The sequence below is a fragment of the Salmo salar genome, unplaced genomic scaffold, assembly GCF_905237065.1.
Source record: "Salmo salar unplaced genomic scaffold, Ssal_v3.1, whole genome shotgun sequence".
Classification (NCBI taxonomy): domain Eukaryota; kingdom Metazoa; phylum Chordata; class Actinopteri; order Salmoniformes; family Salmonidae; genus Salmo; species Salmo salar.
In genome coordinates this window covers 1-27,993 of record NW_025548615.1, presented here as the reverse complement: position 1 = coordinate 27,993, position 27,993 = coordinate 1, and the positions used below count along the sequence as shown (strand labels likewise).

General features: G+C 46.5%; 2 protein-coding genes across 2 annotated transcripts in view; both read left to right on the top strand.

The window, feature by feature from the left end:
* The window catches only part of LOC106598988 (uncharacterized), a gene marked incomplete at its 3' end in the record, with an annotated part of 32,163 nt that extends 4,429 nt beyond the window's left edge, over window positions 1-27,734 (top strand). The window contains exons 2-6 of the mRNA XM_045712568.1: window positions 25,392-25,469; window positions 25,710-26,057; window positions 26,684-26,887; window positions 27,065-27,403; window positions 27,486-27,734. Of these exons, the coding sequence (XP_045568524.1) occupies window positions 25,415-25,469; window positions 25,710-26,057; window positions 26,684-26,887; window positions 27,065-27,403; window positions 27,486-27,734 (1,195 nt within the window). The remainder of the gene's footprint in view (window positions 1-25,391; window positions 25,470-25,709; window positions 26,058-26,683; window positions 26,888-27,064; window positions 27,404-27,485) is intronic.
* Window positions 92-10,124, top strand: LOC123733170 (B-cell receptor CD22). Its single transcript, XM_045712566.1, has 10 exons — window positions 92-279; window positions 1,789-1,998; window positions 2,603-2,869; window positions 7,769-8,038; window positions 8,240-8,503; window positions 8,612-8,875; window positions 9,075-9,162; window positions 9,250-9,304; window positions 9,390-9,616; window positions 9,938-10,124. The coding sequence occupies exons 3-10, from the start codon at window positions 2,749-2,751 to the stop codon at window positions 10,017-10,019; spliced, it is 1,371 nt and encodes a 456-aa protein (XP_045568522.1). The 5' UTR covers window positions 92-279; window positions 1,789-1,998; window positions 2,603-2,748; the 3' UTR covers window positions 10,020-10,124.
* Window positions 27,735-27,993: the final 259 nt, after the last annotated feature.

The window sequence follows — 27,993 nt, the reverse complement described above, 5'->3', positions numbered from 1 at the left end:
TGTGTCTTGAAGGGGTCAACAGTTGAGCTGTCCTGCTCTATCAGATATCCCAGTGGTACAGTCACATCAACCTACTGGTTCACTAAAAGGGGAATCCTTTGAGTCTGAGTGATGACTACAAAGGTCGTGTGACTTACCATAGTGATAAGAAGAATGGACACACCCTGAGAATCACAGACCTGAGAGAGAGAGACTCAGCTACGTACAAGTTCAGATTTATAACAGATCAGACTGGAGGGAAATATACTGGTGATCCTGGAGTCACTCTGTCTGTCACAGGTACAGTAACATTCTATATACTGGTGATCCTGGAGTCTCTCTGTCTGTCACAGGTACAGTAACATTCTATATACTGGTGATCCTGGAGTCACTCTGTCTGTCACAGGTACAGTAACATTCTATATACTGGTGATCCTGGAGTCTCTCTGTCTGTAACAGGTACAGTAACATTCTATATACTGGTGATCCTGGAGTCACTCTGTCTGTAACAGGTACAGTAACATTCTATATACTGGTGATCCTGGAGTCTCTCTGTCTGTTACAGGTACAGTGACATTCTATATACTGGTGATCCTGGAGTCACTCTGTCTGTAACAGGTACAGTAACATTCTATATACTGGTGATCCTGGAGTCACTCTGTCTGTCACAGGTACAGTAACATTCTATATACTGGTGATCCTGGAGTCACTCTGTCTGTCACAGGTACAGTAACATTCTATATTCTGGTGATCCTGGAGTCTCTCTGTCTGTCACAGGTACAGTAACATTCTATATACTAGTGATCCTGGAGTCACTCTGTCTGTCACTGGTACAGCAACATTCTATATACTGGTGATCCTGGAGTCACTCTGTCTGTAACAGGTACAGTAACATTCTATATACTGGTGATCCTGGAGTCACTCTGTCTGTAACAGGTACAGTGACATTCTATATACTGGTGATCCTGGAGTCACTCTGTCTGTCACAGGTACAGTAACATTCTATATACTGGTGATCCTGGAGTCACTCTGTCTGTAACAGGTACAGTAACATTCTATATACTGGTGATCCTGGAGTCACTCTGTCTGTAACAGGTACAGTGACATTCTATATACTGGTGATCCTGGAGTCACTCTGTCTGTCACAGGTACAGTAACATTCTATATACTGGTGATCCTGGAGTCTCTCTGTCTGTAACAGGTACAGTAACATTCTATATACTGGTGATCCTGGAGTCTCTCTGTCTGTAACAGGTACAGTAACATTCTATATACTGGTGATCCTGGAGTCACTCTGTCTGTCACAGGTACAGTAACATTCTATATACTGGTGATCCTGGAGTCTCTCTGTCTGTCACAGGTACAGTGATATTATATATAGTGTTGATCTGTTTAATCACTCTGTCTGTTACAGGTACAGTGATATTATATATAGTGTTGATCTGTTTAATCACTCTGTCTGTTACAGGTACAGTGATATTATATATAGTGTTGATCTGTTTAATCACTGTCTTACAGGTACAGTGATATTATATATAGTGTTGATCTGTTTAATCACTCTGTCTGTTACAGGTACAGTGATATTATATATAGTGTTGATCTGTTTAATCACTCTGTCTGTTACAGGTACAGTAACATGCTTTACACAGCTATTCTGTTTATTTAAAATCTACTGTCCATTTAGGTCTAGAAATTAGATTTGTATATATGAAACAGATTTAAGAATGAAATGTGTTTGAGAATGTCTTGCATCATGTGATTAAACTAGACAACAGGTGATTCAGGGTTTAATGATGTGATCTACTCCAGCTCTGCAGGTGAAGGTAACTTCTACAACTTTGGTGACAATTACCTGTAGCACCACCTGTACTCTGACTGACAACCCCACCTACATCTGGTACAAGAACGGACACAAAGTAAAGGAGGACACTTCCAGCCTGTACTCAGACTACTTTAATGATGCAGACAGTTACTCCTGTGCTGTAAAAGGCCACGAGGATCTCAGATCTCCTGCAGTGTGTGAGTACAGTACAATAGTACTGTCACGCCCTGATCTGTTTCATCTGTCCTTGTGATTGTCTCCACCCCCTCCAGGTGTCGCTTATTTTCCCCAGTGTATTTATCCCTGTGTTTCCTGTCTCTCTGTGCCAGTTTGTCTTGTATATTCAAGTCAACCAGCGTGTTTTTCCCGTGCTCCTGCTTTTCTATTCTCCTTTACTAGTCCTCCCGGTTTTGACCTTTGCCTGTTTTTCTGGACTCCATTCCCGCCTGCCTGACCATTCTGCCTGCCCTGACCTCGAGCCTGCTTGCCATTCTGTACCTCTGGAACTTTGAACTGGTTTTGACCTTTTGCCTGTCCACAAAAATTCTCTTACCTACCCTTTCTGGATTGTTAATAAACATCTTGGACTCTGACCATCTGCCTCCTGTGTCTGCATCTGTGTCTCACCTTGCGCCCTTATCAGTACAGTATACTACTTAGCAAGTATCATGCATCTTACTTTATCAATCATTACAGAACAAAAAGCCTTTTTTACTCATTGTCTATATTACTGTAAATTATTATAATTATTATGAAAGTATTGTGACATTAAGGCTTTGGGACATTAATCTTTTACATCAGACAAACCAAAGAAGACCTCAGTGTCAGTCAGTCCCTCTGGTGAAATAGTGGAGGGCAGTTCAGTGTCTCTGACCTGCAGCAGTGATGCCAACCCACCTGTGGACAAATACACCTGGTACAAGAAGAATGGAGGTGGCTATCAGAGTATGACAGGACCACAGCATGTCTTCAATCAAATCCAGTCATCTGACACTGGAGAGTACTACTGTGAGGCCCAGAATGAGATGGGGACAGACTGGTCTAGGATCATGAACATGGATGTGAAGTGTGAGTAAAGTACAGCTCAGTGTTTGAATGCTAAGGTAGCAAAATAATTGTAATTAAATGAATTAGTCCTAAAGCATAACATTTCCAAATGTGTATTTGTTAACATTTTGTGTAAGTTAGAGTTTTAGATAGTTCTCTGACTTAACAGAGAATATATTTTTGACATGACTGTGGCAAAGAAGGGGGTCAAGTGATAAATGGCAGATATGTGAGGGCAGAACTAATAAACGGGCTCTGCCCGATCACTAAAATGGCCACCCCGATCAGAACTACAGATCACAAAATTCCCAGAAGCAAGGGGAACCCTCAGAAGGTGGAGCCGACCCACAGATAAAAGGTCAAGAAAAACCAGGAAGAGAGAGAGAGGGCGGGAAGGATCTATGAACCATAGAGAAAGAGACAATCTACATTGGCTGGATTTACCGTGTACGAGCTAGACTGTTTTGGACTTACCTGTTGGCGTTTAGACCTAGACCTACCGAGAACCAGATTTGTGTACCGAACCCTGCTATCCTTGACCTTACCTGCGGCCTGGGTGGACCAGGACAGCGAAACAAACACACAGGTACTGTCATGTTCGAAATAACTTTCATTCTGGGCTGACTTTGGTGACAGTTTCCCACTTAATTTGTGACAAACGCTCCTAACTTTGAAGAGGTTTGCCACACGTGGTGGAGAATGTGGGCACTGGATTAACCATACCGCTGGTTAGGTAGAAAAATTTTTAAAAATATTTTAAAAAGTTTAGTTAGCACTCCAAAAGGGAGTCAGGTTTTTTTTGTGGCTTTGTTTGGTTAGGACAGTTTTTTCAGGAAAATGAGTATGGAGGGAGCCATACAGGCCCTGTTACAAGCGGCGGCCGCCCAACAAGAGGCAACTAGAGCTCAACAAATAGCTCATCAGGATGCAATGCGAATGTATCAGGACACGTTACAGGTCCAGCACCGCACCAACCAGCTGCTCAGAGAAGAGCAAGAGAGAAACACCCGGGAGTTAAGCGAAGGCCTAAAGGGGCTAGCGGACCAAATTGGGGCTCAGTTACCAGCTGCAAATACCCAAAGGTGGGCCAATCATTTTCTTCAAAAAATGACAGCGCAGGATGATGTGGAAGCATATCTTACCACCTTCGAAAGGACGGCAGAGAGGGAGAAGTGGCCGAAAGAAGAATGGGCAGGGCTTCTGGCACCATACCTGGCAGGGGATGCTCAAAAAGCATATTTCGACCTGGAGTTGAAGGATGCACAGGATTACGATAAACTAAAGGGAGAGATTCTGACTAGACTGGGAGTGACCGATACCGTGAGGGCACACCGCTTCCACCAGTGGTCCTACAGACCGGGACAACCCCCCCGAACACAGATGTTCGACTTGATTCACCTGGCACGGAAATGGTTGCGACCGGAGACCCGTTCGTCCGCCGAGGTCGTCGAGACCATCGTACTCAACCAGTTTCAGCGAGGTCTACCCCAAGAAGTGTGACGATGGGTTGGCCAGAACGATGTACTTTCCGCCGACCATCTCGCGGGCCTGGTTGAACGGTATTGTACGGCAGGAACAGCTGAGCAGGCGCAGGAGGAAAGATTCCCATTCCCCAGGCCTGGGCGAACCAGCGGACAGGGTAAGACTGTCCCAACAGGTGGAGGGGGAGGAGAGCAGCGTGGGGCCATGAGGAAAGAATCAGAATCGGGCCGAGACACTAAGGGAAAAAACGGAAACCGGGACTGGGGGTCGAGGAGGTCTCCCCCCCGAAACCCTATTATCTGTTACAATTGTAATCGACCAGGACATATTGCAGTCTACTGCCCTATTAAAGAAGAGCCATTGCAATGTAACCTCGGTGGAAAAGATGAGATATGGTATGCATGTCCCGTGGGAACCACTGTACTTGAAAGATCAAGAAACAAACATATGTGCAGGGTGAAGGTTGAAGGGAAAGAGGTTGAAGCACTACTGGATTCCGGCAGTATGCTAACCCTGGTCGTTGCAAACCTAGTGCCGACGCATAAACTGGATACAAGTCAGGATATCAGTGTTACGTGCATTCATGGGGATACCCGTCTGTACCCCACAGCCTTAGTGAGCATACAAACAGAGGACGGTCTGCTGGATTATGAGGTCGGCGTGGTCCCAAAGATGCCATATGATGTAACATTGGGTAGATACTTTCCTAACTTTGCGAAGTTAGGCCAAAAGAATGGCATATTTGAGAAGCCAACAACCCTGACCAAGCAGGAAGAAGCATGGGGCCTTCAACCAAGGCCAAGAAAAGAGGTCTCCCAGGGGCCAACCTCACAGGTACTAGTAGGGGAGGATGAGGATGAAGTGGAAAACCTCGTTGATAATGAACAGCCCAGTACTAGTGGGGCTGGGGTCGATCTGAATCCAGAGGATGACTATCTAGAACCAGCAGATCTGGCAGGGTCCATGACTAATTTTGGGACGGCCCAACACCAGGATCCAACCCTGCAGCAAGCCAGAGCAGACGTGCAGGTCGTAGATGGTAATCCCATAAATGATAGGATGATGCCTAATAGTTTTCCCCACTTCATCATGAAAAATGGTTTGGTGTACAGAGTCTCAAAAATAGGGGTTGATGTGGTGGAACAGTTGTTGGTCCCCACCCGGTACAGGAAGACAGTACTGGATCTAGCTCATGGGCACATTCTGGGTGGACACCTTGGTATCGATAAAACCCGAGACCGGATTGTAAGGAGGTTTTACTGGCCAGGAATTCAGGCTGAAGTGGCTCGGCATTGTGGAGAGTGCCCGGAGTTCCAGGTAACAGCTCCCCGACCAGCGTTTAGAAGCCCGTTAGTGCCACTCCCCATAATCGAAACGCCATTTGAGAGGATAGCAATGGACATAGTGGGCCCACTACCCAAATCTGCCAGAGGGCACCAATACATTCTGGTCATTCTAGATTATGCCACTCGCTACCCAGAAGCTGGTATATGGGAGGCACCCCCGGGGAATCTTAGACATCGCCCGGGAAACCTGGGAACACCAATCCACCCCGTATACTAGTGTCATAGAGCACGGCAATGCAAAACAGGATAGCCACAGTCATGCCCATCGTCAGAGAGCACATGAGACAAGCACAAGAGCACCAGCGGCACACTTATAACCGGCAGGCTACCCTGAGGGAATTTCAACCGGGAGATAAGGTGTTAGTGCTGATCCCCACGGTAGAGTGCAAACTACTAGCCACATGGAAAGGACCATATGAAGTACTGGAGAAAATTGGTAAAGCTCGGTACATTACGACCCTGGACCTGACAAAAGGGTACTGGCAAATTCCTCTGACCCCCAGGGCCAAAGAAAAGACAGCCTTTGCAACCCCTGACGGTTTGTTTCAATACACCGTCATGCCATTCGGCCTACACGGGGCCCCAGCCACCTTTCAACGGCTCATGGACAAGGTCCTAAAACCGCACCAAACATACGCCGCAACTTATTTAGATGACGTGGGGATCTACAGCCCAGATTGGGAATCCCACTTACTCCGGGCACAGGCGGTGTTAGACGCCCTTAGAAAGGCAGGGCTCACGGCGAACCCTGCCAAGTGTTATGTGGGGTTAGAGGAAACGGAGTATCTGGGATACACAGTGGGAAGAGGATTAATCAAACCCCAACGTAAGAAGGTGGAGGCAATTAGAGAATGGCCGAAACCAGTAAATAAGAAGCAGGTTCGAGCCTTCCTAGGGCTGACCGGGTACTACCGGAAGTTCATCCCAAGTTATGCCACAGTGGCCGCCCCACTCACCGACATGACTAGAGCCAGAGGGCCAAACATGGTCAAGTGGGATGAAAGGGCCACCAAAGCATTTAGGACATTACAGGAGGCCCTCTGCTGTAATCCAGTGCTGGTGGTACCAGACTTTGAGAGAGAGTTTGTGGTTCAGACGGATGCTTCAGAGGTCGGCTTGGGAGCAGTGCTGTCCCAAGAGGTAGAAGGGGTGGAACACCCCATCCTGTTTTTAAGCAGGAAGCTGGAACCACGGGAAACCAACTACTCAGTTGTTGAGAAAGAGGCGCTGGCAGTAAAGTGGGCTCTGGAAAGCCTGAAATACTACCTGCTGGGGCGCCACTTCACCCTCATCAGTGACCATGCACCACTCACCTGGATGCATAGGGCTAAAGAGAAGAACGCTCGGGTGATGCGGTGGTTTTTGAGTCTCCAACCGTTTCACTTTGACTTGAAACACAGAGCAGGAAAGGAAATGGGAAATGTGGATGGGTTATCCCGCATGCACGCATATTTTGCTGCGGTAGCCCGACCTAGGGGGTCGGATCTAGGGGGGGAGATGTGTGGCAAAGAAGGGGGTCAAGTGATAAATGGCAGATATGTGAGGGCAGAACTAATAAACGGGCTCTGCCCGATCACTAAAATGGCCACCCCGATCAGAACTACAGATCACAAAATGGCCGACTGCCAAAACTACAATTCCCAGAAGCAAGGGGAACCCTCAGAAGGTGGAGCCGACCCACAGATAAAAGGTCAAGAAAAACCAGGAAGAGAGAGAGAGGGCGGGAAGGATCTATGAACCATAGAGAAAGAGACAATCTACATTGGCTGGATTTACCTTGTACGAGCTAGACTGTTTTGGACTTACCTGTTGGCGTTTAGACCTAGACCTACCGAGAACCAGATTTGTGTACCGAACCCTGCTATCCTTGACCTTACCTGCGGCCTGGGTGGACCAGGACAGCGAAACAAACACACAGGTACTGTCATGTTCGAAAGAACTTTCATTCTGGGCTGACTTTGGTGACAGTTTCCCACTTAATTTGTGACAAACGCTCCTAACTTTGAAGAGGTTTGCCACATGACATTTGTAAATATACTACGGTCATAAATATACTACTGTCATATCCTTCTGACAAATTCTCCTTTACCAGACGGCCCAAAGAGCACCTCAGTGTCAGTCAGTCCCTCTGGTGGAATAGTGGAGGGCAGTTCAGTGACTCTGACCTGCAGCAGTGATGCCAACCCACCTGTCCAGAGTTACACCTGGTGGTACAAGAAGAATGGCGGTGGCTATCAGAGTATTACAGGACCACATCTTGTCTTCAATCAAATCCAGTCGTCTGACACTGGAGAGTACTGCTGTGAGGCCTGGAATGGGATTAAGACAGGGAGGCCTGAATATATCAACATCAATGTGAGATGTGAGTAAAGTACAGCTCAGTATCACATGTGTTCCTGTTAATGTTTTGTGTTAGTGGATTCTATTTTTAATAGTCTGGCTTCACAGATTTTTGACATATCATGACCATTATAATCATCTGACAAATTCTAATTTATTTTTGACGTTTACTTTGTAAATATACTACTGTCATAACCCTCTGATAAATTATCCTTAACATCAGATAAGCCAAAGAGCACCTCAGTGTCAGTCAGTCCCTCTGGTGAAATAGTGGAGGGCAGTTCATTGACTCTGACCTGCAGCAGTGATGCCAACCCACCTGTGGACAAATACACCTGGTACAAGAAGAATGGAGCTTCACTGACAGGATCTGAAAAGACATACAATTTCACCACCATCAGCTCTGAGGACAGTGGAGAATACTACTGTGAGGCTGAGAATAAATATGGACGTCTCATCTCTTCTTCTGTGTCTGTGGACGTTCAGTGTTAGTACATCTAACCTCATCTTTTAATCAGAGGATCACATTTAAATTCATATTTCAATAACAAGTAAAACACAATTTAAAACAATGTTGTTACATATTGTCCACCAGATGAACCAAAGAACACCTCCGTGTCAGTCAGTCCCTCTGGTGAAATAGTGGAGGGCAGTTCAGTGACTCTGACCTGCAGCAGTGATGCCAACCCACCTGTGGACAAATACACCTGGTACAAGAAGAATGTAACCTCACCAAAATCATCAGGACAGAGTTACAGCATCACTAACATCACCTCTGAGGACAGAGGAGAATACTACTGTGAGGCCCAGAATGGAAGAGGATCTATGAACTCTACAGCTCTGATGATCATTGTAGCAGGTAAAGTTACATCTTCAATACAAAACTACATGTTTCAATCTAATCTTAATCACTATACTTTGTCTTATTAAACCTTAGTTTATAACTATACATTGGGTTATAAGATCCCTTAACAAGTATTGTATTAATGTCCTGTATTTAAGTTTATTTTTAGTTTATTATATCATACCATGTACTCATCATCCATATTTTATTATAGTGAAACAAACAGTTCTGACTGCAGCTGTAGGAATCATAGTTGTTGTTCTGGTTCTCATCCTCTGTCTCTCTGGACTCATGTGTTTCAGGTGAGTGAAAATGCATATTTTTATGTTCATTACTTAAATGTAGCAGTCTGATTTGTTGTTAACATCATTAATTAATGTGCAAAACAGGAAGAAGGCCTCCAAATCCCCCTCTGACACAAGACACACAGCAGACGATGGACAGGTGAGTCTGTTGGAATCAGAAGATGACTGTGTATTCTTTGTGGAACATTTCCTTCCTCATGTTGTCTGCCCACTCGTCCCATCAGGGAGACTCTGGTCCAGTGTATGACAACGTCTCAAGCGTGGTAAAGAGTCCTACGGACAACCCCACAGACAACCAGGATGACATTCACTACGCCAGCGTCCACTTCTCTCACTCCAAAAACCAGGAAGTGCCTCTGTACTCCACCGTCCAACTGCCTCAAACCCAGAAACAGGATGAGGATGTCCAGTACTCTGCTCTGAAATTCAACTTCCCCAGTGCTGCCACCCTGTGAGCATATTCTGCAATAAGGTCATTCATATGCTGCTGCTTATTGTAGGAGATGTCATCAATATGCAAAACAGTTGACCCCAAGTGACCACTAGTGATGTCATTTCTTAAAACTACCAACCCAACAATGGACATCTCAATACAATTACTATGACATGTCTATAATGAGGGAGGGATTTGATGATGACTTTATGGCTGTGTTCTAAATGGCACCCTATTTCCTATTTAGTGAGCCCTATAGGCCCTGGTCAAAGGTAGTGCACTATAAAGGGTGCATTTGGGGTGCCACTCTTTGTTTCATTTCTGTTTCTCTCTCCTCAGACCCACAGCAGCACAAGCATCTGAGGAGGACCCCTCTGTTCTCTACAGTACAGTCAACAAACCCAGAACCAAGAAGAGCTGAACATTACAAACCCAGAACCAAGAAGACCTGAACACAACAAACCCAGAAACAAGAAGACCTGAACACAACAAACCCAGAACCAAGAACACCTGAACGCAACAAACCCAGAACCAAGAAGACCTGAACACAACAAACCCAGAACCAAGAAGACCTGAACGCAACAAACCCAGAACCAAGAAGACCTGAACACAACAAACCCAGAAACAAGAAGACCTGAACACACAACCCAGAACCAAGAACACCTGAACACAACAAACCCAGAACCAAGAAGACCTGAACGCAACAAACCCAGAACCAAGAAGACCTGAACGCAACAAACCCAGAACCAAGAAGACCTGAACGCAACAAACCCAGAACCAAGAAGACCTGAACGCAACAAACCCAGAACCAAGAAGACCTGAACGCAACAAACCCAGAAACAAGAAGACCTGAACACAACAAACCCAGAAACAAGAAGACCTGAACACAATAATTTAAACCAAAACCTTATACACTATATATACAAAAGTATGTGGACATCCCTTCAAATTAGTGGATTTGGCTATTTCAGCCACACCGGTTGCTGACGGGTGTATAAAATTGAATACACAGCCATGCAATCTCCATAGCAAACATTGGCAGTAGAATGGCCTTAATTAAGAGCTCAGTGACTGCCCGTCAACTGTAAGTGCTGTTATTGTGAATTGTAAACGACTACGAGCAACAACGGCTCAGCCGCGAAGTGGTAGGCCACACAAGCTCACAGAACGGGGCCGCTGAGAGCTGTCCTCGGTTGCCACACTCAGCACAATAACTGTTCTTCGGGAGCTTCATGAAGTGGGTTTCAATGGCCGAGCAGCCTAAGATCCCCATGCGCAATGCCAAGCGTCAGCTGGAGTGGTGTAAAGCTCGCCGCCATTGGACTCTGGAGCAGTGGAAACGCATTCTCTTGAGTAATGAATCACTCTTCACCATCTGACAGGCCCACGGATGAATCTGGGTTTGGCGGATGCCAGGAGAACGCTACCTGCCCCACTTCATAGTGCCAACTCTAAATAATGGTCTGGGGCTGTTTTTCATGGTTCGGGCTAGGCCCATTCATTCCAGTGAAGGGAAATCTTTACGCTACAGCATACAATGACATTCTAGATAATTCTGTGCTTCCAACAGTTTGGGGAAGGCCCTTTCCTGTTTCAGCATGACAATTCCCCTGTGCACAAAGTGAGGTCCATACAGAAATGGTTTGTCGAGATCGATGTGGAAGAACTTGACTGGCCTGCACAGAGACCTGATCTCAACCCCATCGAACACCAACTGCGAGCCAGTGTCCGAACTAACTTAGGAGAAGCAGAAGCAGGTTCTTAATGTAACTGTCTGGTGACAATCTCACTTTTAAAAGTTCATATTCTGTTATCTCATACCCAAATAAAGCTGTTGACTTGTCCTATACTCATATTTGTAACCAAAGCATGAATTCGAGAGAAAAACACTGGCCAATCAGCGGTCTAGAGGAGAATGAGCTTCCCAATCAGCGGTCTACAGTACATTCATATTTTTTTATGACCAGTATACACCCACAGCATTCTGTTGTTGGGGTACGCCCACACCATTCTGTCGTTGGGGTACGCCCACAGCATTCTGTCGTTGGGGTACGCCCACAGCATTCTGTCGTTGGGGTACGCCCACACCATTCTGTCGTTGGGGTACGCCCACACCATTCTGTTGTTGGGGTACGCCCACACCATTCTGTTGTTGGGGTACGCCCACACCATTCTGTTGTTGGGGTACGCCCACACCATTCCAACACAGGAAAGCTGTTTAACATACTTAATTATAGTTTTTTGGAAGGAAAACTATTTCACTTATATTGTAGGTAATTATAGGTCATATTTCATAGGAATCTGGAAACACTGGACAGTTACTTCAAATTGTGATGATTTAGATGTCAACCAAATCATGTCATACATAATCATATCTGATATGCTGAAATATCACACTGACGAACACACGCTCACACACAAACCTACCTTTTGACAGGACTCCAGGAACTCTTCAATGGTGACCACTCCGTCATTGTTCTTGTCCATTTTCTGACAGAGTGAGACACAGAGTGAAGGATTGAAGGTATAGTCTAACTTTAAGGCTGACAGAGTGAGACAGAGTGAAGGATTAAAGGTATAGTCTAACTTTAAGGCTGACAGAGTGAGAGACAGAGTGAAGGACGATAGACGGGGCCATGTACCGTCAAATCTTGGGTGAGAACCTCCTTCCCTCAGCCAGGGCATTGAAAATGGGTCATGGATGGGTATTCCAGCATGTCAATGATCCAAAACACACCCGGCCAAGGCAACAAAGGAGTAGCTCAAGAAGAAGCACATTAAGGTCCTGGAGTGGCCTAGCCAGTCTCCAGACCTTAATCCCATAGAAAATCTGTGGAGGGAGCTGAAGGTTCGAGTTGCCAAATGTTAGCCTCGAAACCTTAATGACTTGGAGAAGATCTGCAACAAGGAGTGGGACAAAATCCCTCCTAAGATGTGTGCAAACCTGGTGGCCAACTACAAGAAACGTCTGACCTCTGGGATTGCCAACAAGGGTTTTGCCACCAAGTACTAACCTCTCTGGGCTAGGCGGGACGAATTCGTCCCACCTACGCAAAAGCCAGTTGAATCAGCGCGATTTTCAAATATCTTAGAAATGCTATTACTTCAATTTCTCAAACATATGACTATTTTACAGCATTTTAAAGACAAGACTCTCGTTAATCTAACCACACTGTCCGATTTCAAAAAGGCTTTACAACGAAAGCAAAACATTAGATTATGTCAGCAGAGTACCCAGCCAGAAATAATCAGACACCCATTTTTCAAGCTAGCATATAATGTCACAAAAACCCAGAAGACAGCTAAATGCAGCACTAACCTTTGATGATCTTCATCAGATGACAATCCTAGGACATTATGTTATACAATACATGCATGTTTTGTTCAATCAAGTTCATATTTATATCAAAAACCAGCTTTTTACATTAGCATGTGACGTTCAGAACTAGCATACCCCCGCAAACTTCCGGGGAATTTACTAACAATTTACTAAATTACTCACGATAAACGTTCACAAAAAACATAACAATTATTTTAAGAATTATAGATACAGAACTCCTTTGTGCAATCGAGGTGTCCGATTTTAAAATAGCTTTTCGGTGAAAGCACATTTTGCAATATTCTCAGTAGATAGCCCAGCCATCACGGCTAGCCATTTAGACACCCACCAAGTTTAGCCCTGACCAAAGTCAGATTTACTATTACAAAAGTTTGATTACCTTTGTTGTCTTCGTCAGAATGCACTCCCAGGACTGCTACTTCAATAACAAATGTTGGTTTGGTCCAAAATAATCCATCGTTATATCCAAATAGCGGCGTTTTGCTCGTGCGTTCCAGACACTATCCGAAATGGTAAATCAGGGTAACGAGCATGGCGCAATTCGTGACATAAAAATTCTAAATATTCCATTACCGTACTTCGAAGCATGTCAACCGCTGTTTAAAATCCATTTTTATGCCATTTTTCTCGTAAAAAAGCGATAATATTCCGACCGGGAATCTCCGTTTACCTAAACAGAGGAAAGAAAACAAAGCATTCGGTCGACGCGGGCACGAGCCTGAGTCTCACAGTACTGTAACCAGCCACTACCCAAATGCGCTACTTTTTTCAGCCAGAGCCTGCAAAGCCACGATTCAGCTTTTTGCCGCCTTCTGAGAGCCCATGGCAGCCGTAGGAAGTGTCACGTAACAGCAGAGATCCTTTGTAATGGATAGAGATGGCAAAGAAGGCCAAGAAATGGTCAGACAGGGTACTTCCTGTACAGAATCTTCTCAGGTTTTGACCTGCCATTTGAGTTATTTTATACTCACAGACACCATTCAAACAGTTTTAGAAACTTTGGAGTGTTTTCTATCCAAAGCCAATAATTATATGCATATTGTAGTTACTGGGCAGGAGTAGTAACCAGATTAAATCGGGTACGTTTTTTATCCAGCCGTGTCAATACTGCCCCCCAGCCCTAACAGGCTAAGTCATGTTTTGCAGAGGGGTCAAATACTTATTTCCCCCATTAAAATGTAAATCATTTTATAACATTTTTGACATGCATTTTTCTGGATTTTTTGTTGTTATTCTGTCTCTCACTGTTCAAATAAACCTACTATTAAAATTATAGACTGATAATTTCTTTGTAAGTGGGCAAACGTACAAAATCAGCAGGGGATCAAATATTTTTTTCCCCCACTGAATAATGGCTTGCTTAAAACCTCTTACATCTAGATGTTCCGTTAGCGGAACGCCTCGCCAATATCCAATGATAGGGCGTGGATCGAATTACAAACTCCTCAAAAATCCCAAAACTTCCATTATTCAAACATGTGACTATTTTCCACCATTTTAAAGACAAGACTCTCCTTTATCTAACCACATTGTCCGATTTCAAAAAGCCTTTACAACGAAAGTAAAACATTAGATTATGTCAGGAGAGTACCCAGCCAGAAATAATCACACACCCATTTTTCAAGCTAGTATATAATGTCACAAAAACCAAAACCACAGCTAAATGCAGCACTAACCTTTGATGATCTTCATCAGATGACACTCCTAGGACATTATTTTATACAATACATGCATGTTTTGTTCTATCAAGTTCATATTTATATCAAAAACCAGCTTTTTACATTAGCATGTGACGTTCAGAACTAGCATACCCACCGAACACTTCCGATGAATTTACTAAATTACTCACGATAAACGTTCACAAAAAACATAATTATTTTAAGAATTATAGATACAGAACTCCTTTATGCAATCGCGGTGTCAGATTTTAAAATAGCTTTTCGGTGAAAGCACATTTTGCAATATTCTGAGTAGATAGCCCGGCCATCATGGCTAGCTATTTTGACACCCACCAAGTTTGGCACTCACCAAACTCAGATTTACTATAAGAAAAATTGGATTACCTTTGCTGTTCTTCGTCAGAATGCACTCCCAGGACTTCTACTTCAACACCCAATGTTGTTTTGGTTCCAAATAAACCATAGTTATATCCAAATTGCTGCGTTTTGTTCTTGCGTTCAAGACACTATCCGAAGGGTGACGCGCCGGCGTGTATCGTGACAAAAATTTCAAAATATTCCATTACGTACTTCGAAGCATGTCAAACGCTGTTTAAAATCAATTTTTATGCGATTTTTCTCGTAAAATAGCGATAATATTCCGACCGGGAGACCTTGTTTTCGTTCAAACACTGAAAATAGAAAATGGAGTCTTCACATGCACGCGCGCACCCGTGTCATTGTTCTCAGAGCGACCACTTTCCAAAAGCCCTACTGTTTTTCACCCAGGGACTGCAGAGTCATCATTCCCCATTCTGGCGCCTTCTAAGGCTCCCATAGGCTCTCAGAAAGTGTCACGTTACAGCAGAGATCCTCTATTTTCCATAAAGAGGCTATAGAAGGACAAGAAATGGTCAGAGAGGTCACTTCCTGTATGGAATCTTCTCAGGTTTTGGCCTGCCATATGAGTTCTGTTATACTCACAGACACCATTCAACCAGTTTTACAAACTTTAGGGTGTTTTCTATCCACATCTACTAATTATATGCATATTCTAGTTTCTGGGCAGGAGTAATAACCAGATTAAATCGGGTACGTATTTTATCCGGCCGTGAAAATACTGCCCCCTATTCTAAACAGGTTAATAGTAGGTCATGCTGTGAGGTAGTGAGCCAAGAAGATGCCTCTGATACTTACCTCTGCAGGGTGTTTCAGCATCTGGAATCTTACACACTGAGTCCTTGTGACTCAAGACTGTATTGGACTTTCCCCACCACTATGAGGAGCAAACAAATGCATCTCATTGCAAGGAGCAGTCTTGTTAACTACTCAACTGTATTAGTAACATATCAAACTCCACTAGAGGTCAGTAGAGAGCAGAACTCACTCTGTCCCTCTTTACAGGAGATCCACAGGAGGAAGAGATGCCACAGCAGACACACAGGTGATTATATCAGTTACAACAGGACCCCCCCCCCAACAACTCATCTCTCTCTCTCTCTCTCTCTCTCTCTCTCTCTCTCTCTCTCTCTCTCTCTCTCTCTCTCTCTCTCTCTCTCTCTCTCTCTCTCTCTCTCTCTCTCTCTCTCTCTCTCTCTCTCTCTCTCTCTCTCTCTCTCTCTCTCTCTCTCTCTCTCTCTCTCTCTCTCTCTCTCTCTCTCTCTCTCTCTCTCTCTCTCTCTCTCTCTCTCTCTCTCTCTCTCTCTCTCTCTCTCTCTCTCTCTCTCTCTCTCTCTCTCTCTCTCTCTCTCGACCAGGTCACCAGACTATGACACCCTGGCAGTAAGTGTGTGGGCTGGGTGTCCATAATAATTATGTAAAGTGCTCATTCAGTGTGTCTTCTTTCAGAATGTGAGGGACTCCCACAGTGACACAGCCCCTCAGATAGATGCTGAGCCCTCCCATTATGAGAACTGAAGAGAACCACCGCAGAACCTGGACAGAAGAGAACCACCACAGAACCTGGACTGAAGAGAACCACCACAGAACCTGGACTGAAGAGAACCACCACAGAATCTGGACTGAAGAGAACCACCACAGAACCTGGACTAAAGAGAGCCACCGCAGAACGTGGACTGAAAAGAGCCCCCATAGAACCTGGACTGAAGAGAGCCCCCTTTGAACCTGGACTGAATAGAACGACCACTGAACCTGGACTGAAGAGAACCACCACAGAACCTGGACTGTAGATCATCGGCACCAAACCAGGCCTTACATCTCTATTATCCTGCTGTCATATCTAGAAGTGTGAGGACAGACGCCGGGAGACGAGAAGAAAGTACAGGGAGTGAACATTTAATAAATAACAGATATGAGACAAACACGGACAGCGTCTGGACAAGGGAAAAGAAACAACATCAATGCTGACACGGGGATCAAACTGAGGAACAGACAGATATAAGGGAGGAAATCAATAAAGTGATGGAGTCCAGGTGAGTCCAATGAAGCGCTGATAGGGGTAACAATGGTGATAGCTGTGTGTAATGATGGGCAGCCTGGCGCCCTCGAGTGCCAGGGAGGGGGAATGGGAGTAGGCGTGACAAGAAGGTTTTCCAGACCATTAGTAATTACAGTTGAAGTCGGAAGTTTACATACACTTAGGTTGGAGTCATAAAAACTCGTTTTTCAACCACTCCGCAAATTTCTGGTTTACAAACTATAGTTTTGGCAAGTCGGTTAGGACATCTACTTTGTGCATGACACAAGTAATTTTTCCAACAATTGTTTACAGACAGATTATTTCACTTATAATTCACTGTATCACAATTCCAGTGGGTCAGAAGTTTCCATACACTAAATTGACTGTGTGTCACGGCTGTCTAGGACCAGTGGAGATGTGGAATCAGGAGCAGGAGACAGAGGGCCGGAGCAACTGTGTTTTAATAATAATAGCAACACGCAATAGCCGTAGGGCACAGGGCGCGTGGCGAAGTCCGCCCGGGGGAAAACACCTTCCCAAAATAAGCGCACTGAAAAGAAAAAGCGCACGGGGCGCAGCCCGGCAATATAATAGACAATAACAGTTTTCCAATCGCAACTGTCCTGAGTGGACAATAAACAATCCCGCACGAGAACCCCAACTAAAAATACACACTAAATAACCCCCCACTAATGACAAACACAAAACAGGTGCGAGATACAGAAAAAACCGAAAGACACAGAAACAACGATCGGTGGCAGCTAATAGGCCGGCGACGACGACCGCCGAGCGCCGCCCGACCGAGGAGGGGCGCCACCTTCGTTAGATACTGTGACAGTACCCCTCCCCTGACGCCGGCCTCGGGGACGGCCCGGAGGGCGAGGCGCCGGCCAATCCGGACGGCGACGGTGGAATTCTTGTAGCATAGGTGGATCTAGAATGTCCGCCGCCGGAACCCAGCACCTCTCCTCCGGACCGTACTCCTCCCAGTCCACGAGGTACTGCAGGCCCCCTACCCGACGTCGGGAGTCCAGGATGGCTCGGACTGTGTACGCCGGGGCCCCCCCGATGTCCAGGGGGGGCGGGGGGACCTCCAGCACCTCATCGTCCTGCAGTGGACCAGCTACCACCGGCCTGAGGAGAGACACATGAAACGAGGGGTTAATGCGGTAATATGAAGGGAGTTGTAACTTGTAACACACCTCGTTTATCCTCCTCAGGACTTTGAACGGCCCCACAAACCGCGGACCCAGCTTCCGGCAGGGCAGGCGGAGAGGCAGGTTCCGGGTCGAGAGCCAGACTCTGTCCCCCGGATTATACACGAGGGCGTCACTGCGGTGGCGGTCAGCGCTCTCCTTGTGTCGTTCACCAGCCCTCCTTAGGCACTCCTGGACACCATTCCAGGTCTCCTGAGAGCGCTTCACCCATGCCTCCACCGCAGGAGCCTCCGTCTGGCTCTGTTGCCATGGCACCAGGACCGGCTGATACCCCAATACCACCTGGAAGGGTGACAGGTTGGTAGAGGAGTGGCGCTGAGAGTTCTGGCCCATCTCGGCCCATGGCACGAACTGCGCCCACTCCCCTGGCCGGTCCCGGCAATACGACCGCAGGAACCTGCCCACATCCTGGTTAATGCGCTCTACCTGCCCATTACTCTCGGGGTGGAACCCCGAGGTCAAGCTGACCGAGACCCCCAGCCTCTCCATAAACGATCTCCACACCCTGGACGTGAACTGGGGACCCCGATCAGATACGATGTCCTCGGGCACCCCATAGTGCCGGAAGACATGGGTGAACAGGGCCTCCGCGGTCTGCAGGGCCGTAGGAAGACCGGGCAAAGGGAGCAGACGGCAGGACTTAGAGAACCTGTCCACAACGACCAGGATCGCCGTATTCCCCTGGGACGGCGGGAGATCCGTGAGGAAATCCACCGAGAGGTGAGACCAAGGCCGCTGTGGAACGGGGAGGGGCTGTAATTTCCCTCGAGGCAGGTGCCTAGGAGCCTTGCACTGAGCGCATACCGAACAGGAAGAGACATAACGCCGAACATCCGCAGCCAAGGTGGGCCACCAGTACCTTCCCTTCAGGCCCCGCACTGTCCGTTCCACCCCAGGATGACCCGAGGAGGGTAGAGTGTGGGACCATCGGATCAGGCGATCGCGAACACCAAGCGGAACGTATTTCAGGCCCACGGGACACTGCGGTGGAGTGGGTTCTGACCGACCCGCCCGCTCGATGTCCGCATCCACCTCCCATACCACCGGTGCCACCAGACAGGAGGCTGGAAGTATGGGAGTAGGATCGATGGTCCGCTCCTCGGTGTCGTAGAGACGCGACAGTGCGTCAGCATTCCGGTACGGGGAACTAGGAATGTACGAGAGGGTAAAGTGAAACCTCGTAAAAAACATGGCCCACCTTGCCTGACGGGGATTAAGCCTCCTCGCTGCCCGAATATACTCCAGGTTACGGTGGTCGGTCCAGATGAGAAAAGGGTGACGTGCCCCCTCAAGCCAATGTCTCCACACCGTCAAAGCCCTGACCACGGCTAACAGCTCCCGGTCCCCCACATCATAGTTGCGCTCCGCCGGGCTCAGCTTCTTAGAAAAGAAGGCACATGGGCGGAGCTTCGGAGGAACGCCCGAGCGCTGCGATAGCACAGCTCCTACCCCAGCCTCGGACGCGTCCACCTCCACTATGAATGGCAAGGAGGGGTCCGGATGCGCCAGGACGGATGCGTTGGTAAACAGAACCTTCAGACGATGGAAGGCTCTGTCCGCCTCTGCTGACCATTGTAGCCGCACCGGCCCCCCGTTCATTAGTGAGGTAATGGGAGCCGCCACCTGGCCAAAACCCCGGATAAACCTCCGATAATAATTAGCGAACCCCAAGAACCGCTGCACCTCCTTCACAGTGGTTGGGGTTGGCCAATTACGCACAGCCGTCACGCGGTCACACTCCACCTCCACCCCCGAGGTGGAAATGCGATATCCCAGAAATGAGACGGCTCGTTTGGAGAACTCACATTTCTCAGCCTTGACGTATAGGTTATGCTCCAGCAGCCGCCCAAGCACTTTACGCACCAGGGATACATGCTCGCCGCGTGTGGCGGAGCAAATCGGGATGTCATCGATGTACACCACCACACCCTGCCCGAGCATGTCCCGAAGGACCTCGTCCACAAAGGATTGGAAGACAGCGGGAGCGTTCTTTAACCCATACGGCATGACGAGGTACTCATAATGGCCCGATGTGGTACTAAATGCAGTTTTCCACTCGTCTCCATCTCGGATACGCACCAGGTTATATGCGCTCCTGAGATCTAATTTCGTGAAGAAGCGCGCCCCGTGAAATGACTCCACTGCCGTAGCAATGAGAGGTAGCGGGTAACTGAAACCCACTGTGATAGCATTTAGACCTCTATAGTCAATGCACGGGCGCAGACCTCCCTCCTTCTTCTTCACGAAAAAAAAGCTTGAGGAGACGGGGGACTTAGATGGCCGAATGTATCCCTGTCTCAAGGACTCAGTGACGTATGTATCCATAGCCACCGTCTCCTCCTGAGACAGAGGATACACGTGACTCCTAGGAAGAACCGCGTCGGCCTTGAGGTTTATCGCACAATCCCCTCGTCGATGGGGGGGTAATAGAGTCGCCTTCGTCTTACTGAAGGCGATAGCCAAATCGGCATACTCTGAGGGAATGTGCACGGTGGAGACTTGGTCTGGACTCTCCACCGTAGTCGCACCGATGGAAACTCCTACGCACCTACCTGAGCACTCCCTCGACCACCCCGTAAGAGCCCTCTGTCTCCACGAAATCTGAGGGTTGTGCGTGGCTAGCCAGGGGATTCCCAGTACCACCGGAAACGCTGGGGAGTCAATGAGGAACAGGCTGATACGCTCCTCATGACCCCCCCACGTCTGCATAACCAGTGGCACTGTAACCTCCCCTACTTGGCCTGACCCTAGCGGTCGACTATCTAGGGCGTGCACGGGGAAGGGGTGGTCCAGCTGAACCAGGGGAATCCCTAACCTCTTCGCTAACCCACGGTCCATAAAACTCCCAGCTGCACCTGAATCAACTAGTGCCTTATACTGGAAGTGAGGGGAAAAATCTGGAAAACAAACAGAGGTGTACATGTGGTCGACAGGGGGCTCTGGGTGTGGCTGGTGCGGACTCACCTGGGGGTCGAAGTAGTGCTCTGCCTGCCCTCCGAACTCCCGGGGGACCACTCCAGCACCGGTCCACAGTGTGTCCTCTGCGTCCACATCGGGTGCAGGAGAGACCCCCCCTCCGGTCCTCCTCGACGCAGTCCCCCTATCTCCATGGGCTGTGGAGCGGGGGTACTGGGAGGCGGAACGAACAGGCCCCGACTGGAACGTCCCCGGAAGCCAGCAGGTTGTCCAGTCTAATGGACAAATCCACCAGTTGGTCTAGGGTGGAGGCGTTGTCCCTACAGGCCAGCTCCCGGCGGACGTCCTCGCGAAGGCTACACCTATAGTGGTCTATCAAGGCCCGCTCGTTCCACCCCGATCCAGCGGCGAGAGTCCGGAATTCTAGGGCGAAATCCTGAGCGCTCCTCGTCTCCTGTCTCAAATGGAATAGCCGCTCACCCGCCGCCCCTGCCCTCCGGGGATGATCGAAAACCGCCCGGAAGCGGCGGGTGAACTCAGGGTAGTCGCCCCGAGCCGAGTCTGGGCCATCCCAGACCGCATTGGCCCATTCCAGGGCTCGACCCGTGAGACAGGAGACGAGGACGCTCACCCTCTCTTCGTCGGGGGGGGCGGACGGTCGCCAGGTATAGTTCCAATTGGTGCAAGTACCCCTTGCACCCAGCGGCCGTCCCATCAAACTCCCGGGGAGGAGTAATCCGGATACCACCGGCGCCCGCTTCAGGGGGTGTGTGTAGGGGCGCAGGGTGAGGGACCGGAGCTGGTCCAGCTGGGGAAGCACCTCTCTCCCAGTTCTCCAACCGGGCCAACACCTGGTCCATGGCCGAGCCTAGGCGGTGGAGGAGGCTGGCGTGTTGGGAGACCTGCTCAGCCATGGACGGCGCTTCCGCTCCTGCTGACTCCATTGTGGTGCGGGATTCTGTCACGGCTGTCTAGGACCAGTGGAGATGTGGAATCAGGAGCAGGAGACAGAGGGCCGGAGCAACTGTGTTTTAATAATAATAGCAACACGCAATAGCCGTAGGGCACAGGGCGCGTGGCGAAGTCCGCCCGGGGGAAAACACCTTCCCAAAATAAGCGAACTGAAAAGAAAAAGCGCACGGGGCGCAGCCCGGCAATATAATAGACAATAACAGTTTTCCAATCGCAACTGTCCTGAGTGGACAATAAACAATCCCGCACGAGAACCCCAACTGAAAATACACACTAAATAACCCCCCACTAATGACAAACACAAAACAGGTGCGAGATACAGACAAAACCAAAAGACACAGAAACAACGATCGGTGGCGGCTAATAGGCCGGCGACGACGACCGCCGAGCGCCGCCCGACCGAGGAGGGGCGCCACCTTTGTTAGATACTTTGACACTGTGCCTTTAAACAGCTTGGAAAATTCCAGAAAATTATGTCATGGCTTTAGAAGCTTCTGAAAGGCCTAATTGACATCATTTGAGTCAATTGGAGGTGTACCTGTGGATGTATTTCAAGGCCTACCTTCAACCTCAGTGCCTCTATGCTTGACATCATGGGAAAATCCAAAGAAATCAGCCAAGACCTCAGAAAAAAAATGTAGACCTCCACAAGTCTGGTTCATCCTTGGGAGCAATTTCCAAACGCCTGAAACTACCACATTCATCTGTACAGACAATAGTACGCAAGTATAAACACATTTACATGTTAGTCATTTAGCAGACCCTCTTATCCAGAGCGACTTACAGTAGTAAATGGATACATTTCATGCATTTTTTTCTCCGTACTGGTCCCCCCGTGGGAATTGAACCAACAACCCTGGCGTTGCAAACACCATGCTCTACCAACTGAACTACACGGGACTACACCATGGGACCACACAGCCCACCTACGCTCAGGAGGGAGACGCGTTCTGTCTCCTAGAGATGAACATACTTTGGTGCGAAAAGTGCAAATCAATCCCAAAACAACAGCAAAGGACCTTGTGAAGATGCTGGAGGAAACAGGTGCAAAAGTATCTATATTCACAGTAAAATGAGTCCATTATCAACATAACCTGAAAGGCCGCTCAGCAAGGAAGAAGCCACTGCTCCAAAACCGCCATAAAAAAGCCAGACTACGGTTTGCAACTGCACATGGGGACAAAGACCATACTTTTTGTAGAAATGTCTTCTGGTCTGATGAAACAAAAATAGAACTGTTTCGCCATAAAGACCATCGTTATGTTTAGAGGAAAAAGGGGGAGGCTTGCAAGCCAAAGAACACCATCCCAACCGTGAAGCACGGGGGTGGCAGCATCATGTTGTGGGGGTGCTTTGTTGCAGGAGGGACTGGTGCACTTCACAAAATAGATGGCATCATGAGGAACAGAAATTATGTGGATATACTGAAGCAACATCTCAAGACATCAGTCAGGAAGTTAAAGCTTGATCGCAAATGGGTCTTCCAAATGGGCAATGACCCAAAGCATACTTCCAAAGTTGTGGCAAAATGGCTCAAGGACAACAAAGTCAAGGTATTGGAGTGGCCATCACAAAGCCCTGACCTCAACCCTATAGAACATTTGTGGGCAGACCTGAAAAAGCGTGTGCAAGCAAGGAGGCCTACAAACCTGACTCAGTTACACCAGCTCTGTCGTCAGGAGGAATGGGCAAAAATTCACCCAATTTATTGTGGGAAGCTTGTGGAAGGCTACCCGAAACGTTTGACCCAAGTTAAACAATTTAAAGGCAATGCTACCAAATACTAATTGAGTGTATGTAAACTTCTGATCCACTGGGAATGTGATGACAGAAATAAAAGCTGAAATAAATCATTCTCTCTACTATTATTCTGACATTTCACATTCTTAAAATAAAGTGGTGATCCTAACTGAGCTATGACAGGGAGTTTTTACTGAGTTTAAATGTATTTGGCTAAGGTGTATGTAAACTTCTGACTTCAACTGTACTTTCCATTTACTCGCGCTTAACTCTGGTCAGAATCGGGCCCAAAGTTTATCAGAGAAGGAGCACTGATCTAGGATCAGGGCCCCCGTCCATATAATTATGATCTAAAAGGCTAAACTGATCCTAGATCAGCACTCATGGCCTCTTAGATACTTTGTGAATATGGACCCTGGCCTGGACTGTGGTTTCATGTGTTTAGTTTAGTTCAGTTTATTAATACATTGGTTCAAAACTATTTCCATCCCGCTCTTGTTTCTTGTATTTCTACCTATTGGACAAATGATGGCTCCATTGAACCACCTAACCATGAGTCTCTAGGCTGTAGGCCAGTGAGGTTTAAGTCTTTTCCAGTGTGTGTGTGAGTCAGTTTATGTTTATCCTCACAGCCTGGGGATAGGAGTTATCATTGAACCTGGTGGTCAGTCTTTAGGCTGCTGTACAGCTTGACAGACCATAGAGGGTTGAGCATTTATCTACTTATATTTAGGGTTCTGAGATAGAACAGCTTCAGAACAGCTTCAGAACAACCAATGTAGAAATATGTGTTTACAGCACATCTGTAGATGTTGATCCATACTGCAATAGAGTATTCACACACACAACCATATACAGAGGTAGGATCTTACATTATCTTGCATCAACAGGAAAAGTGAATTCTGTGGATTATAATTAATGTGGTGGTTGACACTTTTCATTAGGTAAAATCAAGTCTGACATTTTATATTACAAACATTAGCGTCACGTTGTATAAATGACAGGAGACGGGTGCAGGAATACGTAATAGGAGGTTTTAAGACGCGTACTACAAGTGCACAATACACGAAAGCCGAAACAACAAAGCACAGGTACTCACAAGACCAACGGACATGGGAACAACAACTGACCAAGACAATAGTGAACAGAGGGCAGATTTATAAAATTACTAATCAGGGGAAATGGAAACCAGGTGTGCGTAATTAGACAGTTCAGTGACGCCTAGAAAGCCGGTGATGTAGACTTCCAGAACTGGTGCACGGAATAAACAGCTGTACTGGATGGATCTTTGACAGTTGGAGGCCTTTTTAAATCTTGAATACACTGCAAGTTTGCATTTCCAAGAAGCAGGAACATTTTCTAGAGTGATCAAATTAAGATCCTACATCTGTAGCACAAAATAGCGCAACACAATATGAGCCTGGTTCATTTTCAGTAATGAGGCCCTGTACCCCATTTACAGTTTCTCCTTCAATGTATCAGGTGGAGTTATTCACCAGCTATAGAGTGAGTTGTTGTTTATGTTTCTAAGACTGCAGGGTGGGAGATGCAACAATGGCCTTGAGAACAGCAGGAAGTGTGTTGGTGGTCTTTCTCTGGTCTGTAGCAGGTATGGTCTCATTCTTATCTTTTAGTTGTTCTTTTTAATAATCTACAAACATTTCTAAAAGGTTAATACTCATAATATTATTCTGGTGTGTTCTGTTAGGCATCTCCACTTAAATAGTTCTCTGTGGTTTCCATTCACACTCAACTATAGCAACAAAGTGGAGACAAACCCTACTGTTAGTGTGAACCAATAGATCTTGTCCTAATTCTGATACCATTGTGTTGTGTGACTGTGTTTCAGTGGTACTGGGTCAGAATGGCTGGAGTGTGACTTACACCACTCAGAGTATCTGTTCCTTGAAGAGGTCAACAGTGGATCTGTCCTGCTCTTACGCATATCCCAGAGGTCATAAAGTCACAACAACCTTCTGGTTCACTAAAATTGATGCTTTGGAAAATTATGTAAATCTGAGAGATGACCCAGACTACAAAGGTCATGTGACGTACCGTAGCGATAAGAATAAAGACTGCACCCTGAAAATCACAGACCTGAGATTGAGTTACTCAGCTGAGTACAAGTTCCGATTCATAACAGATCAGGAAGGAGGGAAATATTCTGGCTATCCTGGAGTCACTCTGTCTGTTACAGGTACAGTGATATTATATATAGTGTTGATCTGTTTAATCACACTGTCTGTTACAGGTACAGTAATATTAAATATAGTGTTGATCTGTTTAATCACTCTGTCTGTTACAGGTTCAGTGATATTATATATAGTGTTGATCTGTTTAATCACTCTGTCTGTTACAGGTACAGTGATATTATATATAGTGTTGACCTGTTTAATCACTCTGTCTGTTACAGGTACAGTGATATTATATATAGTGTTGATCTGTTTAAACACTGTCTGTTACAGGTACAGTGATATTATATATAGTGTTGATCTGTTTAATCACTCTGTCTGTTACAGGTACAGTGATATTATATATAGTGTTGATCTGTTTAATCACTCTGTCTGTTACAGGTACAGTGATATTATATATAGTGTTGACCTGTTTAATCACTCTGTCTGTTACAGGTACAGTGATATTATATATAGTGTTGATCTCTTTAATTGGTTCAGGATAATTGTCTTGATTTGTATTTAAATAATATAAATATGAAAGTATGGTTATAATAGGAATGTCTGAATTGATGATTTGAGAACGTCCGCTCCTGCCTCATTTGAACTAGACAACAGGTCATTGAGGGTTTAATGTTGTTATCTACTCCAGACCTGCAGGTGAAGGTGACCACTACATGGTGGTCAACGACACTGACCTGTAGCACCACCTGTACTCTGACTGGTAACCCCACCTACATCTGGTACAGGAACAGTAAGATTGTACAAGCGGCCTCCTCCCCCTCGTACTCAGTCTACTTCAAAACTGAAGACAGTTTCTACTGTGCTGTAAAAGGCATCAATTCTCCTGCAGTGTGTGAGTGTGACTAATACACTATTTAAAGTCTGTCAAAATCATCCGATACATCATTGGTCAGTATTGATGTTTAGTGAAACAGACATCAAATAGGGCTACTATTTCATTTAGAATAATGGTTGTTGATTTTACAGTTCTAAATACGTACACCGTTTGATAAATGTACTTGTGTTTCAGCTGTTGGGGGTCACAGTTATTTCCACGTGACTTACACCCATCAGAGGATCTGTACCTTGAAGGGGTCATCAGTGAACATATCCTGCTCTTATACATATCCCAGTGGTCATACAGTCTCTGAAACAAACTGGTATATAAAAGGAAAACTTCATGAGGCGCCTCAAATCCTGAGCCCGGGTTATGGAGGTCGTGTGGAGTACCTTGGAAAAATGCAGAGTGACTCCACCCTGAGAATCACAGACCTGAGAGAGGAGGATTCAGCTGAGTATAAGATTAGATTCAGAACAGATCAGACAAACTGGGAGCCCACCTTCCCTGGAACAACTCTGACTGTCACAGGTAACACTACATGACACATCTTATCAATACTGAAAACGATTACTTAGTGATATACTCAGTGTTTTAATCCTCTTTCATTTAGGTCTTCAAGTGAAGGTGACTCCTGCCACTGTGACAGAGGGACAGAAGGTGATACTGACCTGTAGCACCACCTGTACTCTGACTGACAACCCCAACCCCACCTACATCTGGTACAAGAATGGACATGTAACCACCCAATCTAACAGTCTGTTCCTAAACCCAGTCAGCAGTGAGGATGCAGGCAGATACTCCTGTGCTGTAGAAGGCCATAAGGATCTCTACTCTCCTGAAGAGACTCTCACTGTCACATGTGAGTATCTGTGATACACCTCCAGTTGTATTATTTTAGTAACATCTTCTCTCATCTATTCTATCTATTATTTCAATCTATGTCCAAGTTGCATTATTGTACTCATCTCATTACTGTAGGGAACTACACGTACTTCACAAATACTGTATTGTTACATTAATGTCTAAGTTACACATATTTATATTAATATTTCATTTATTTCAATCACAAGTGTAAATTCCACGATGCTCCTCATGTTAACCACTATTTATGAACAATG

What these genes read in the sequence shown, in the direction of transcription:
- LOC123733170 (XM_045712566.1), top strand. Translation starts at nt 2,749, where the DNA reads ATGACAGGACCACAGCATGTCTTCAATCAAATCCAGTCATCTGACACT. An exon ending in TCTGGACTCATGTGTTTCAG is followed by an intron (nt 9,163 to 9,249) that starts GTGAGTGAAAAT and finishes TGTGCAAAACAG; the next exon opens with GAAGAAGGCCTCCAAATCCC. An exon ending in ACACAGCAGACGATGGACAG is followed by an intron (nt 9,305 to 9,389) that starts GTGAGTCTGTTG and finishes TCGTCCCATCAG; the next exon opens with GGAGACTCTGGTCCAGTGTA.